This window comes from Tenebrio molitor, chromosome 4 (genome assembly GCF_963966145.1).
Source record: "Tenebrio molitor chromosome 4, icTenMoli1.1, whole genome shotgun sequence".
NCBI classification, from domain to species: Eukaryota; Metazoa; Arthropoda; class Insecta; order Coleoptera; family Tenebrionidae; genus Tenebrio; species Tenebrio molitor.
In genome coordinates this window covers 5,308,510-5,322,190 of record NC_091049.1, presented here as the reverse complement: position 1 = coordinate 5,322,190, position 13,681 = coordinate 5,308,510, and the positions used below count along the sequence as shown (strand labels likewise).

Sequence of the window (13,681 nt, the reverse complement as noted above, 5' to 3'; positions counted from 1 at the left end):
AGGATTTTGGGAGTCCAGGGAGACTGGTTCGAATAAAACTCGTATTTATTGTTTTTTTTATTGATCAGAAAACAAAATTATGTCGATAATGTACATGACATTTGATTCACTTTTAAAAAATTAAATTCATGCAAGCTTTGAGAGAGACAAAAGTAAGAGTAAATGAACGGACGAAAATGAGTCTGTTGCAATTTAGTCGAGAACACATTTTTCGAATTTTTCTCCAATGACATACACAGAAAGCTCATCGAAATGATCATGAGTACAAATAAATAAACACGCGAACGGAATGTTTGTTTCTTTTGTTTGTTTGTTTTTTTCTTTCAATAGAGATAACACATTTTTTCGTGTGGGAAATGCATTTTTTCTTGTTTCCGACGTTGCTTATCAATTCTGACAGTTGTCACAAAACGATGGTTAAAACGGCGCCAGCAATCGCGCCTCTACAATAATGTGATAACAAAAAAAAAATTTCAGAACACAAATTAAAAACATCATCATCATCAGTTCCTTATATATACTTAATTAACAGTAGTACAGTATGTTCTTACATTGTACGTTTATAATGTGTATATATTATGTATAATATATTTTTTTAAACAGCGAATGGTGTCAAAAGCTCCGACTTAAAACACCAAAATCAAACGAAAAATCCTATGAGAAAAACATCAAACAGCAACTGAAACCTTTCACTACGAAATAATAAAACAAAGCGACTCTTTCCGTAAATCCCACCTAAACACAGAAATCGAACTCAAGACGGAGAAAAAAAAATTCATTGCTGATATTTATACACGTACAGACACATCTAGGGGAGCTTTATCGACCATTGTTTTTAATGTACTGCGACCGCTTCGCTTTGCAACAAACCCGACCGACTTACTACGACTATCACAATTGGATCATTTTTTTAAATTCAGGACTATTTACAAAAATTACATTTTCAACACATCGAATTTGTCGCAACTTGATTGAGTCGTGAGTATATCGAGAAAACCAAAATAAACGAAAGATAAATTTGACACGTCATCTACGACAATTAATTTTTTTTTTTTTGTTTGTTTCAAATATAATTTTGCCATCATCACTAAACTGTTTATGTTATAGAGTCCTTTTCGTTGACATAGAATTTTTTTAATGTTTTGCTTAATAATAACGAACCTGAAACGACAAGAAAAACGCAATGATTTTATCGAATTTATTTGAAATGATTATGTATTTTTTTATATGTTTGAACTAACGCAAAACTCACCGCTGGTTGCCACAAAAATATAGAACGAGTCGAACAGGCCAGGTACTGAGTATGAAAAATTAGTTATGGACAGGTGGGGCTGTAAGTCTTTCGATCTCCTCCAGGCTGAGAAGGTGCTGGGATAGACCGGCCGTGCTAGGGAGCTCGCCCACCCTGGCCCTCTCCAACAGGTCCGGCGAGAACCAACGCGTCAACTGGTTGCTGGTCGGTGACAGGTCGCCGTCGTTCAAGCCCCCTCGACCCACCTGACCCCTGCCTGCACAGAAACGGCATTTGAGAACCGACAAAAAATTACGGACATTGAGAGAAAAAGCAGCGTCAACATTTTTTTGAGGTTAGATCGGGCGAAACGCGTCAATTATCAAATACACCACAAATTGTGTTGGTGCTCACCCCACGACGCACGACTCCAGCCGGGTTCTAACCGTAACTCACCCCTAAAAAACTGGGGCTCATTTTCTTTCGCTGAATTCCTTGAACCCACCGTTCACAATTTGACAGTTCGAAATGACAGCAAATCGATGGTGCCAACTTGACATCTCGTAGCCTACTCGTAAATTTTCTACTCGAAAACCTAACCTCAAAAATCACTTTTTCCCTTTTCCGACTCTAGGACGACGTCCGCCTCCGCTTCGTACTCACTTTGCTGTGGATTAAGGTACTGTTGCCAAGATCCGCTTCCTTGCTGGTTCCCGTACGTCTGCTGTTGCTGTCCCTGTTGTTGGACGTTCGACGGCCTGGCGTGCTGTTGATGCTGCGCCCTCAGCTGCTGTTGCGTCAGCTGGGAGAACTGTTGATTATTAGCGTTGGGATATTGTGGATGATGACCTGGCATCGAACCGTGACCGTGATAGGGCGGCTTTCTCTGCTGCTGCTGTTGCAGCTGGCTGAGAAATTTCTGCTGCTGTTGCTGCGTGAAGAACTGCTCTTGTTGCTGTTGCGGTTGGAAACTGTTGGCCTTGACGATGGGACGTCCAGCCTGCTTAACGTTCATCTGGTACGGCGCCCACTGTTGCGGCTGTTGCGTCTGCTGCTGTGTCTGCGGACGCATGCCGGTGACGGCGCGACCTTGGCTCAACTTGCCGCCCTCCACCAGCTTGCTCACGTCTTTGCCACCTACCAAAAAACCGATCCACTCCACGAACCCGAAACGAAATCGACTAATTGGTACCGACCTTCGTCCTTCTCGGCCGTCATCTTTCTTAATACTGAGGTCGGAGTGAAAGCCAGCGGGGTCGGCGACGACACGCTCTTGGTCGGCTGTTGGGCGTTGTTGTTGTTGTTATTATTGTTGTTGTTGCTGGGACTTTGGCCTCGCTGTTGCATCTCCTGTTTCTTGCGGTAGTTCTCCTGTTGCTCTTCCAGCTTCTTCTTAATGAGCGCCCTCTGCAGGATGTTCTGAGTGTGCACTTGGAGCTCGCGGGGCGACGGGATGCGCTGGTGCAGGGCTAGAAAACAAAATCGCAACGTGTCAGTTTCTATGGTCGCCATTTTGGTCGTCCGGCGGTGATCGATGGAAATTTTTAAGTGTGCCAGTGAATGATGGGTGAAAGAATCGAAATGACTCACCGGGTACAGTGAGGGTGTTTGGACTTGTGGCCATTATTGGAGACACACAGTATGCTGCATGTAACAATAACAGGGTATAATTGTAAGAGTGGACGTGATTGGTCGAAAATGTGGTGGATTTAATATACTGGGTGTCGACGAAAGACCGCGTCCAGAAGATTTGCGGCGGAATTTCGTCGATCACACCTGCACACATCGTACACAGCGTGGCCAAAAAAAAATCACCTGATAACTATATTTTGACCGCGCGGCACGTCACAAAAGCGTACTAGGCCAAGCTACCAATGAGGATTATATTGCGGGAGAGAAACCTAGAAAGCACTACGACAAAATAAAACGAAACACGACACTATCGAAAAATAAATACATAAACAAAGCGTAAAGCAACCAACAGATGAATGAGACACTCGGAGGCTGTCGGCGCGTGTCTCTTACGGACTCACCGTTCGGCGGCAGGGGCGAAACGCGCAACTGTTGCTGTTGCGGTTGCTGTTGGAACATCGGATGCGGGGCGACGGGACTCAGTACCCTCGGACTTGGTCCCACGCCCCCACCCTGTAATTTCAATATGGTGACGAGCATCTCGCGGTGGCGGGGCTGCAGAGCCGGATTGGCCAGTTGCTGGTACAAATGTTGGGGCGTGATGTCGCCGACTTTCAGACCTTTCGAAAGTGGCATTTCAAAAAGAACCAAAACAAAAAGAAAAACGAACGCGAGACGTCCGTCTGCCAACGAGACGCACTCACCTTGGAGGATGGCTTGAGCTTCCGGCCGATTGAGCAGTTCGCGACTCTGTTGCAGTCCCATCTCGGGAAGGGGCGACGCCCTGACTTGCATCCCGGCGTTCATCAGCTTGGTCAGCATCTCCACCTGCAACACGTCCGTTCACAGGCGCGTCCTGCCGAGAAGACGGCATCCCTCACCTGTTGTTGCTTGTGCTGCTGCTGGCTCTGCTGCAGCCGCGAGGCGATATCGTGGGGTGAAGCGCCGGGACTGGCCGGTCCCAGGAGCTGGGCCATTCGGGCGTGCACCTCGTCCTGCTGCTGGGAATGCGACAGCATCTCCATCAGACTCATCGGCTGGCTCTTGGCCATGGGGCCGTTCGCCGTGGCGTTGTGACCGCTGGAGATGTGGGCCAGCTGCGCAAAATCCCTCGTCAATAACCTCCTCCTGCCTGGGTACCGTGTCGCACTCACCAATCGGTTGAACGCCGTCATGTCCTCTTCGGACTTTTGAGCGTGTTTGTGCATCTGGGGCTCGGAGTTCTGTCTCATCTTGGCCTCCAGCTCGTTCAGGTTCATGATGCGGCCGGAAACCTCTGCAAAAACTCACCGGTCGATCTCGGCGTCGCTCTCGACCGTCGACAACTTACGCGACTTCATCGCCGACTCGTTCTGCTTGCCCCTCTGCAGCATCTCCATGATGTTGATCGACTTGGAACCGCCGCCCGCCGCCCCCAGACTGGTCCCCGTGTTGGCGGCGGGCGAGATCGGAGCGAAGTACGAGTTCGAGTCGCCCGGAATCGACACGCTCGGTTCGTTCAGATCCTTCAAGAGACTCTTGATGATGGTCTCGTCTTGGACGGAAGAGCGCCGACTGTCCGAGGTGTTGTTGGTCTCGGCCGAGAACCACTTGCTGAAGCGCGACTTGGCGTTGGTGTCGCCGTCGCCCCCCACGCCGTTCTGCAACCGGTCGATCACGACGCGAAAAACAGCCTTTCCGACCACTCACCGTGAGCAACCCCGGCAAGCCGGGGATCGTGTCCGACTTCAGGATATCTTCAAAAATGTACGACTGATCGTTGAGGCTCTTCTCCGGGTTCTGTTTGCCTTTGCCGTCGCCGTCACCGCCGCTCGCCGCCTCCGAATTGTTCGACGAGCTGATCGACGCTTGTGCCGTCGAACTCTGGTCGCTCTCTGCGGTCCCGTTTCCTGCCTGCGGGGTCGGTGTCGATCTGCCACCGGGACCGCCTTCGATGCTGATCTCGTCCTTCTCCTCGGTCACGCTCGCCACCTCAGTCTTCTTCCTGAACCAGTCGCGGGCCCGTTTCGCCTGCGACGGAGACATCTTCTTCTTGCCCAGACGCTCCGACTCCTCGAAGCCTCGCAGTTCGATGGTGTCGTTTTGCGACGACGGGCCCCCCGAGAACCACTCGGGCTCCTCATCGCGACTCTCACCTGCCACAAAATAAAATCAAATTTTATAAAAAAAAAACAAAGCCACGTCCGTCTGTCAAATGTCAAAACATGACAGTCGCGAACTTCATAATGGAAAATGTCGTCTGCCAACAATTTCAACTAAACTCTTGTAGAAAAAAATGCTGACTCTGGCTGTGATCACAACTTTATTTGTCGCCCACGCATCCTGTTTGGCCCAAGCGAAAAAACTCCCGTTGTTCATGCCGCACGTTCACCTCGACGATCAAAATTCATACCTTTGCAAAACCCTAAAACTCACTCCTCGCAAAACATTATACGTTACAGGTTTTGAACCTGACGCCACTGCAAATCTACATCACATGGTCGTTGTCGGGTGTTCAAAACCTCAAAAAACCCTAACCCATTGGGTCTGCGGCAGAACCACTTCCGAGTTCGACTCCAAAGAGACAAACGCCAATCCTTGTACCGAAGTTCCCACCATAATCTACGCCTGGACTCCCAACGCTGAACCTTTAAAATTACCCAAAAACGTCGGTTTCCAAATAGGCAAAGGTACCAGAATCCACTACTTGGTACTCCAAATTCACTACTCGGAAACCAACAAAAACGACACTTCCGGTTTGAACGTCGTATACACAGAGAGACCACGAAATAAACTGGCTGGAGTGTTGTTACTGGCGTCCGAGGGTACCATACCACCCCGTACCGTCACGCGCATGGAAATTTTGTGTCAGATCAAGGAAAATAAAACAATTCATCCCTTCGCCTACAGGGTCCACACCCACCACTTGGGTAAAGACGTCTCTGGCTATGTCATTCGAAGGGATGATTCTGGTACGGACCGGTGGACACTTTTAGGAAGACAAGATCCACGCACCCCTCAAGCGTTTCGTCCAGTTCTAGATGAAAACTCGATAAGGTACAAAGACCGACTTGCAGCAAGATGTACCATGGACAGTACCAACAAAACGGACAGTACCATCGTGGGTCCCGATCACGAGAACGAAATGTGCAATTTTTACCTGATGTATTACGTAGAAAGAACTAAACCGCTCGACGTGAAATTTTGCATATCTCGAGGACCACCTCATTTCTATTGGCGCAACAAACTGAACCATTTAAATAACATTCCCGATGAGGTAGCATCGATCGGGGACTGAGTTAATAAAAATAGTTCATTTGTGACGGTTGTTTTTTATCAAACGAAAAACCAAATCTGTTTGTTTTACTTAATTACTTTTTGAATCGGGAAAACGTTAATTTCCGTTCGTTATGAATTAATAATTAATTTACTCAACAACTGACAAGCCCTTGTGGTCTTTTTTTTTTAATGAAATACCTCTGTTTTCCTTGGACCTTTATTACTCTTCAAAAGCAAATAAATCAAACGATTCAGTCTGTTTACTTTGATTTACGGATAAATAGTATCGTATTTGCAAAAACTTGGAATGATTTTGACGAGTTGACAGCAAGCCGACCGCAGCGCCACCTAAACGTCAACCGACAATTCAAACCTCCCCGCCCCTGTCAAACGTCAACCGACAATTCAAACCTCCCGCACTCACCGATCCTCCTCCTGTCGCTGAACCTGCTCCCGTTCCTCCTCTCCTTCTCCTTGTCCCTCCCGACGTCAAAGTCCCGCCCGAACGACCGTCTGTCGGCGTTGTCGTTCCTCTGTTGCGGCCTGAAGTTGTAGTCATCGGCACCGGCCTCCTGCTTCTCGCCGAAATCCCACGAGTCCCTCAGGATGCGTCCGCTCCCTATGCGCCTGCTGGTCGGTATCTCTCGGCCGCCGCCTCCCAGATGGGCCGAGGCGTCGTTCTTGCCGAGGGGGCTGTGCGGGCGGTTGGCGTTGGAGCGGGGCTCGCGTCCCGGCACGCAGCATCCCGAGTTGAAGCTGCGGCGCTGGGGACTCAAGACGATGCCGTCGTTCTCCTTGCGGATGCGCTCGCGGGGGTCCCCCGGCCGTCTCTGCAAGGACGGCGGGTTAGCGGAGGCGGCGCGCGCGCTCGCGACACTCACCCTGTGCTCGTCGCCGACTCTCGCGCCGTTCTCAGTCGGGGTGTCGGACTTCTTCCTGTCGAAGTTCCACCTGGTGGGGTCCCAGATCGTCGGCGACCTGAAACCGCCCCCCGATAAAATCGACTCGGCTCGGTGCGTGCAGGAACTTACACTTCGTTCACGTCCAAAAAGTCGGGCTTCCTCTGGGACAGGGGGGCGTCTCTCAGCTTCAGCAGTTCCTCCTTGCCGTAGCGGAACTTCGGGTTGACCGCGAGGATGGCGGGGTCGGAGAGTTCCGGTGTGCCGGTCAGGCTGACTCCGCCCTGTTCGTCCCCTGGAAAAACACAAGACAAAATCAGGACAGGTCTTCGCCCCTACGACGACCACTGTACTCCACGAAACGTGTTTCCTGACAGTGCTACGAACCACCCCACCCAACACTTTCGGTCCCGGTTTGTTCTTGGGACCTCTAGTTCTCGCCATTTTTCGACAAACCAAACTGCAATGAAATTTTTCCTTAACACTTTTTCCACTCGATTCGCTGGGAAGTGTTCGTTTCGAACGACTGCAATGGCGACACCAAAATCAACCGATAAGCACTGCGCTAGAAAAACGACCGTGCAAAAAGGTGTCGATGATAAAATGGCGAGAACTCGAGGACGGGACAGGATATTGTCCAGGGGACAATCGCAATCTTGCCTAATTAATCGGACACGTGATCTACTTTCAGTGATCTATTCTTTTTCATGGTTGGCAACATTTTTGACAATCGGTACGAAGCTAGTAAAGACGCGCCAACGACCATTGTGTTTTTTAATGACAACAAAAATCGTTCAGCTTTGTTGCATGACTGTTAATCAGTTTCGATAAGGGAAAAATGAAGATGAGTAAACAGTAAACAATGCGATACGGCCGGTTAAATTAAATTATTCAAGCGATAAGTTGGCATAAGTTTAATTGAAGAAAAATAAAAATGAAAGGGAAAAAAACACGAGAAAAAAGTAATGAATGGCCATAGTTTTAATAAAGTTGTCGGCAAGCAGAAACGCAGCAGTTTAATTACATAATAGGGGCGTCTTGCAAGGCAGAAAAGATGCTAATTTTAAAGATTTTAAGCGATTGGAGCCTTTAAGGGGCTCGTCGAACAAAAAAAAAAAAAAAACGTATTCAACTCGTTTGTGTGTAAATCGGGCTTTTTGGCACTCGTGGACCAAAACTGTGAAATTAAAAGTAGTGTCATAATAGTAGTTTATTTGACGAGTTCTTGTGTAAATTGGGGTTTTTTTGGCACGAGTGCCAAAAAAGCCCAATTGACACATGAACAAGTTGAATACGTTTTTTTGTTCGACGAGCCCCTTAAAGAGTCCAAATCACTTAAAATCTTTAAAATTAGCTTGACGTTTCGTTTTGACAAGTGGTGACATTTATCAAAATCCGTTCACATAGGAGAAAATTCTCAAATTCTGACAGTGTTAAACAAAAATAGTACATAATTATATTAAAATATAAGTTGCAGAAAGGCATCTATTCAAGCACGAATTTGAAATTCCGAAACGAGCTGAGTAGCGGCGAGTTGAGGAACAAATGAGTGCTTGAAGGACCTTCTGCAACGAATCTTTTATACTATTTTTTCTATTTTGCCGCTTTATACCATTTTATAAATAAAAAATAAAAATTTTAAATGTAGGGAATTTCGCGGTGGTTGGTGACATTTTTTATGTGGCATAATTTTAGCCGGCTGTGAAAAAAATTAATTCAAAACGTCAATTTTTTTTTATTTTCGCATTTGATGTTTGAAAATGAATGCTGAACAAAGTTTATCACTAACGCCGCCGCAAATTAGGCAAATTGCACAAAAGACGTTAGAAAATATACTGCCGAAGAAGTCCAAATCCCAGAATGAAAATTAAACGTTTTGTTCATTGTTATTTATTAATTAGCTTTGTTCTCTGCGAGATTTATTTTTTGACGTCTGTCAGTTGACACTTCACGCTACCAACATCAATACAGTAAATTTTACTAGTCTATTCTAACACGCCAACGACCTATTAAAGCACTCAAATGACGTCATTTGGGTACTAGAACAGACTTATTCTAAACGCAAAATAGAAAAAGGAACTTTTTGTAAAACCGTTTTTGTTTTTTTAATACGTATTACGTTGGTATTGCTGCAATAGCACGCTGTTAACAATTAAAACATTCGACATTTGACGTAAATTTCACAGAAATGCCACTATAACTCATGCCACACAAAAGTCCCTAGATTAGTTCATACATAATTAGATTTTTGAGTTTTTATCAAATTAATGCGACCAAAGTAGAAAAAATAGTATATTACAAGACGCACTGTGACACTCCTCACTGTGTTCGTCGTGCCCCAACCAACCCGTGACACAATCAAGCGTCTTATAAAACTTGTATAATAATGTACAATTTATTGACTTGTTAAATGTTCTGAGCAAAAATATTTAACAAATTCAAATTATGCCGGTCACGATATGTGCCAACCATTTTCAATCAGTTTCGCCATTTTCTATGGACTGTGATTTACACAACAGCTTTTTTTATCCGACAATTTTCTGTTTCCAACATAAGCTTGTCGCCTAGAAATATGACGATCAACACAGAAAATTATCTGGAGAAAAAAAAGTCCGAATGTAATTTGACGGGATAATTTTGTGTCTGTGGATTAAAAAAACAGAACATTTTTCTTTAAATGTTTATTTGAAACAAATGGTGATAATTTTGTGTGTGTGGATTAAAAAACAGATTTTTTGTTTATAAATGTTTATTTGAAACAAAACGCAAAGTAGTAAAGACTCAACTCTCAAAGTGTTAATAAAAGAACGTGTATCAACAGTCCTGTGGAATTGTGCGGCTCTATAATTTTATTGTATCGAACTATGTCAACAGTCCAATGTCAAATTATAAAATCTTAGCGTCAGCTGTAAGTTCGAATCTTAATGTTTTGCTTGTTCTTCAGTTTTTCTATATTCTAATTACTTTTCATCTTACAACAGTCTTTATAAAAATCCTGTCATTAATGAACTTACATAACCTCTCTTTTTCTACATTATGCTACAGAACGGCAAAAATCGAATATTCGAATTCCACACGACTCTTGATATTCGTTCTTTCATAGACACTTTGTACGTTCTTATCGTTGTGAAACTGACAAAAATGTCACATTTTTTGCCTACTTATTATGGACAAAGAATACGATCAATTTAAATTTATATATTTTTTTAGTTTGTAGCAGTACCGTATCCTGTATAAACCCACTTCAATATTTCACTGGGAATTACTAATTCACTTTAGAGAAACCCAAATGGAGACAGCTGGCCCTTCCAGGTAGGTAGTCGATACCCTCTCAGTCCTTCCGGGAACAACATACAGGCATTCTAAATTCTATTTCTTTCTGCGATTAAGAATACGTGTCGTTCGTACATCCATCACACATACACGGACCATATGTTCAAAAAGAAAATATGGTCAAGAACGGCTGTGAAAAACAAAAAATACTCGTATACGAATTAACTTGACTAAACCAACACCAACTGTCATGAAGTAGCCAATCGTCCATGTACTTGGAAAGTTTGATCAAGATCAAAAATGATTTTGGTTTGAGAACGGTTCCTATAAGAATGAGTCACCGTTACTGACATTGCGATACGAGATCCTTCGAATAATCTAACAAAGCAAATCAGTCATCTGAATCAGTCAACTAATTCACTCATCTATAGCCATTTCCAGAATTGACACTTCCTCATTCTCAGTAATCGGTATTTAGTATCGGGTCTTCATTTAAATTTTCCGTCAAAGTTGGCGTTGCGAGTCGATTGTGAACGTGTCTGCAAAATAAAAACACAAACCACGCAAAAAGGTGAGGTTAGATTTAAACAGTTAATCCGTGGTGCGTTCACAATCGACTCTTCAATGCCAACTTTGACGAGAAATTAAATGAACACCCGATAGAATCTTCTAGGTCTTCCACTAGATTTAGGTTTCCTCTTTTGAGAGAAGCACAACAAATAACGTGTAAATCAGGACCTGCTATCATTTACATATTTTCGAAAAAAATCACTTATCGTGCTAGGTCCTTCCGACAATCGACTTCAACAATTTTTAATGAAGAAAAAAAATCGTCGTGGACGTTTTTCCCCAGGGCCGATTTCATCTTGACCTTAATATTAATTTCATTTTTGAAAGTTCGCTTGGAAGTCAATTTCTTTGTTAGAAAATTTAACCGAGATCACAACGCTGGCGAAATGTGTAAAAAAACTCAATTGAAATCTTGATTGGTAACGTGAAGACGATCCCATCAAAATCTGTTCAGTAATTCTTTAGATATAAGCGGACAAGAGATGCATACATTACCAATCTTGCCATTTATAATATGCTAAGACGGTTAATTGACTTATCTATATGCATTTCTAGAATTGATACTGCAATATCGGTTTACGCCACCGTTAGAACTAACTTGTACTAAGAACTGACAAGTTAATCAGACGTTTGTCCTTCAATTTCAAAATAATCGAATTTGACGCATCGAGTTAAGTTTTTAATGACATAAGAATTAGAACATTTTCTTTCCAGTTTTTCATCACCCCACTCTGAACGATCAAAAACTATTTCCTATTTAGCTTCTTGGGATCAACTACAGTTGTTTTCGACAATAATTGACCATCGACACTGTCAATTGTTAATACTTTTTCGACCACAACAATCGACAATATTTATTACGCACTGTGGAAATTACGAAAACTACGATAATCGGCAATTTCATCAAACACCCTGTATACTGTATATTTTTATTTCTTTAAAAACGCTTTTATGCAACACCCTATATACGCCCATAACAGAAGCTGTCAAAATCTGCTAGATTTCCAAGTAAAGTCAAAACAATTTCTATTTTTAGATTGAAAAAAAACCTCACGGTTTCCTCGTTGGAAAGCTGCAAAGTGAAATTTCTATTTTCATCCTCGCACGAGAAATTTTCCGTGCGAAATTTTTGTATCCAAGTCGATTGTCACTATCTCGAGTCGACACCGAAAATGACACTTTCTCGCCCACCCCGTATACAAAAGCGGAGTCCACATTTCAATCCGCTTCAAACGGCGGGGTTGATGCGTCGGTCCCATTAAAATTTCCACAGCGAAAACCCTAAACCTCCATCTAGAGCAATTTACAATACAATCACGTTCTATCTATTATCGAGACAGGTTGTCAGGCATGATAATCCTCTAAAATGGCATTCACTTCGAACGTCCGTCGATTACCACTTCACGAACGCTTCAAATTCACGACGATAATCACCCTGTACATTAAGAAACAGGTGGCGAAACGACCAATTAACACGCATAACATCAAAACATTGCTGACAACATCTTGAGGAATGAAGGGTCGAGTCGAGACAGGGAGGAACGTTGTTTTTTTTCTCTTTGATTCATTGTTGCCAACACGTTACGAATCTTGTAATTAAATACCCAACTCGTCGAATCTAATCTTGCGATGTGTTTGGAAAACTGAGACTCTCTAGCTCTGACGCGTAAACAACGAGGCGGACAATTGCGTCAGCGTTTCGGATCATCCGTCAACGTCGAGTTTGAACAGATCAAGCGGAGCCGCCTGGCTGAAATGCCGGGTCGACCGATCTGGCATGGAAACCGACAAGTTCGTTGTGTCACCCTGTAGACGAGTTAAAAATACACCGATCTTGTCCATCGGTGTCGCGAAATCGACAGAAAAGTCCCTCCCACGCGACGTCGTTGCAATTATTTTCAAAATAAATCCGTAGATGGGCGGAATGATGTTGTTACGTCACTGATCAAAGCCTCCCGAGACGGTGAGATTTCAATTGAATTTTCCCAGCACTTCCATCAACTTCTAATTAGCAATTTTCTCTATGACATACGGAGGCGGCGTTGTTATCAGCGAGGAGTACGAAAATTCGGCCTTGTAGGACACGTCGAGGCAGGATTATCAGTCGCTGTGAATCCCCAATTGTTTCTTTTTTTTTTGAGGAAAAAATGTTATCGCTATCTGACAATGGAGTTGGAAACAATGGTCAGTTGCAAACGTCAAAAACGCGTCGGGGGCATTGCGTAACGCATTGTTATTTCTGGGTCGGAAAGGGGGCACTCACCGTTGGCGGTCGGGGTGTCTCCGGGGGCTGCGTCGGTGGTCGCGTTGGCGGCGGCCGAGGCTTCTTCCGTGACGGACATCCTTGCGTAATTGTAAAACTCGTATGTACAAACTGTCTTTTCTGTCTTTGGTAAAAATTCGTCCAAACTCGATCAGTCTTTGTGTGTTTCTTTATATATCACTTATGTGCTAGATCGGCCCTAAGTAGTTAATAAATAATAAGTCGAGGAATCTACTGAGAATATGAAATGAAGAAACTAATTTTTTATTATGTTACAACTAAGTTTAATATCACAGTCCGTTTTTATAATAATTCGTCAACAAAAACTCAACATACGCACATTCGTAAACAAACAGAAAATCACCGGATAACTCTGACGCGGGACATTTGTGTGATGCACGATGAACAATCTTTCAACTATTATTGTTATTTACTCACAACACACACCGTTTTTTACTTTAATTTGTCACGATTTTAGCAAAAATAGAAACGTACGCCATATGCCTTTCTTTCACCTTTCAAACCACCGCGACATCTGGTGGCAAACTCCGTTCT

The 13,681-nt window shown here is 44.0% G+C and overlaps 2 protein-coding genes across 6 annotated transcripts; one reads left to right on the top strand and one right to left on the bottom strand.

Moving 5' to 3' along the window:
• Positions 1-44: 44 nt before the first annotated feature.
• Positions 45-13,644, bottom strand: LOC138128881 (eukaryotic translation initiation factor 4E transporter-like). Of its 5 annotated transcripts, XM_069045102.1 has the most exons (15): positions 13,467-13,644; positions 13,127-13,325; positions 7,153-7,315; positions 7,003-7,099; positions 6,546-6,951; positions 4,553-4,998; positions 4,194-4,503; positions 4,018-4,139; positions 3,745-3,960; positions 3,568-3,691; positions 3,265-3,483; positions 2,428-2,700; positions 1,895-2,368; positions 1,253-1,508; positions 45-1,161 (listed from the first exon to the last, which is right to left on the bottom strand). In XM_069045102.1, exons 2-14 carry the CDS (start codon positions 13,203-13,205, stop codon positions 1,312-1,314), a joined length of 3,126 nt encoding a protein of 1,041 aa, XP_068901203.1. In that variant the 5' UTR covers positions 13,206-13,325; positions 13,467-13,644; the 3' UTR covers positions 45-1,161; positions 1,253-1,311. The 5 variants fall into 5 exon arrangements, with proteins under 5 accessions (XP_068901203.1, XP_068901201.1, XP_068901199.1 ...); XM_069045100.1 differs by having other exon boundaries at positions 13,127-13,644; XM_069045098.1 differs by lacking the exons at positions 13,127-13,325; positions 13,467-13,644 and adding an exon at positions 7,374-7,563.
• On the top strand, positions 5,066-6,376 carry LOC138128892 (peptidylglycine alpha-hydroxylating monooxygenase-like). Its single transcript, XM_069045116.1, has one exon. The coding sequence runs from the start codon at positions 5,139-5,141 to the stop codon at positions 6,138-6,140; it is 1,002 nt and encodes a 333-aa protein (XP_068901217.1). The 5' UTR covers positions 5,066-5,138; the 3' UTR covers positions 6,141-6,376.
• Positions 13,645-13,681: the final 37 nt, after the last annotated feature.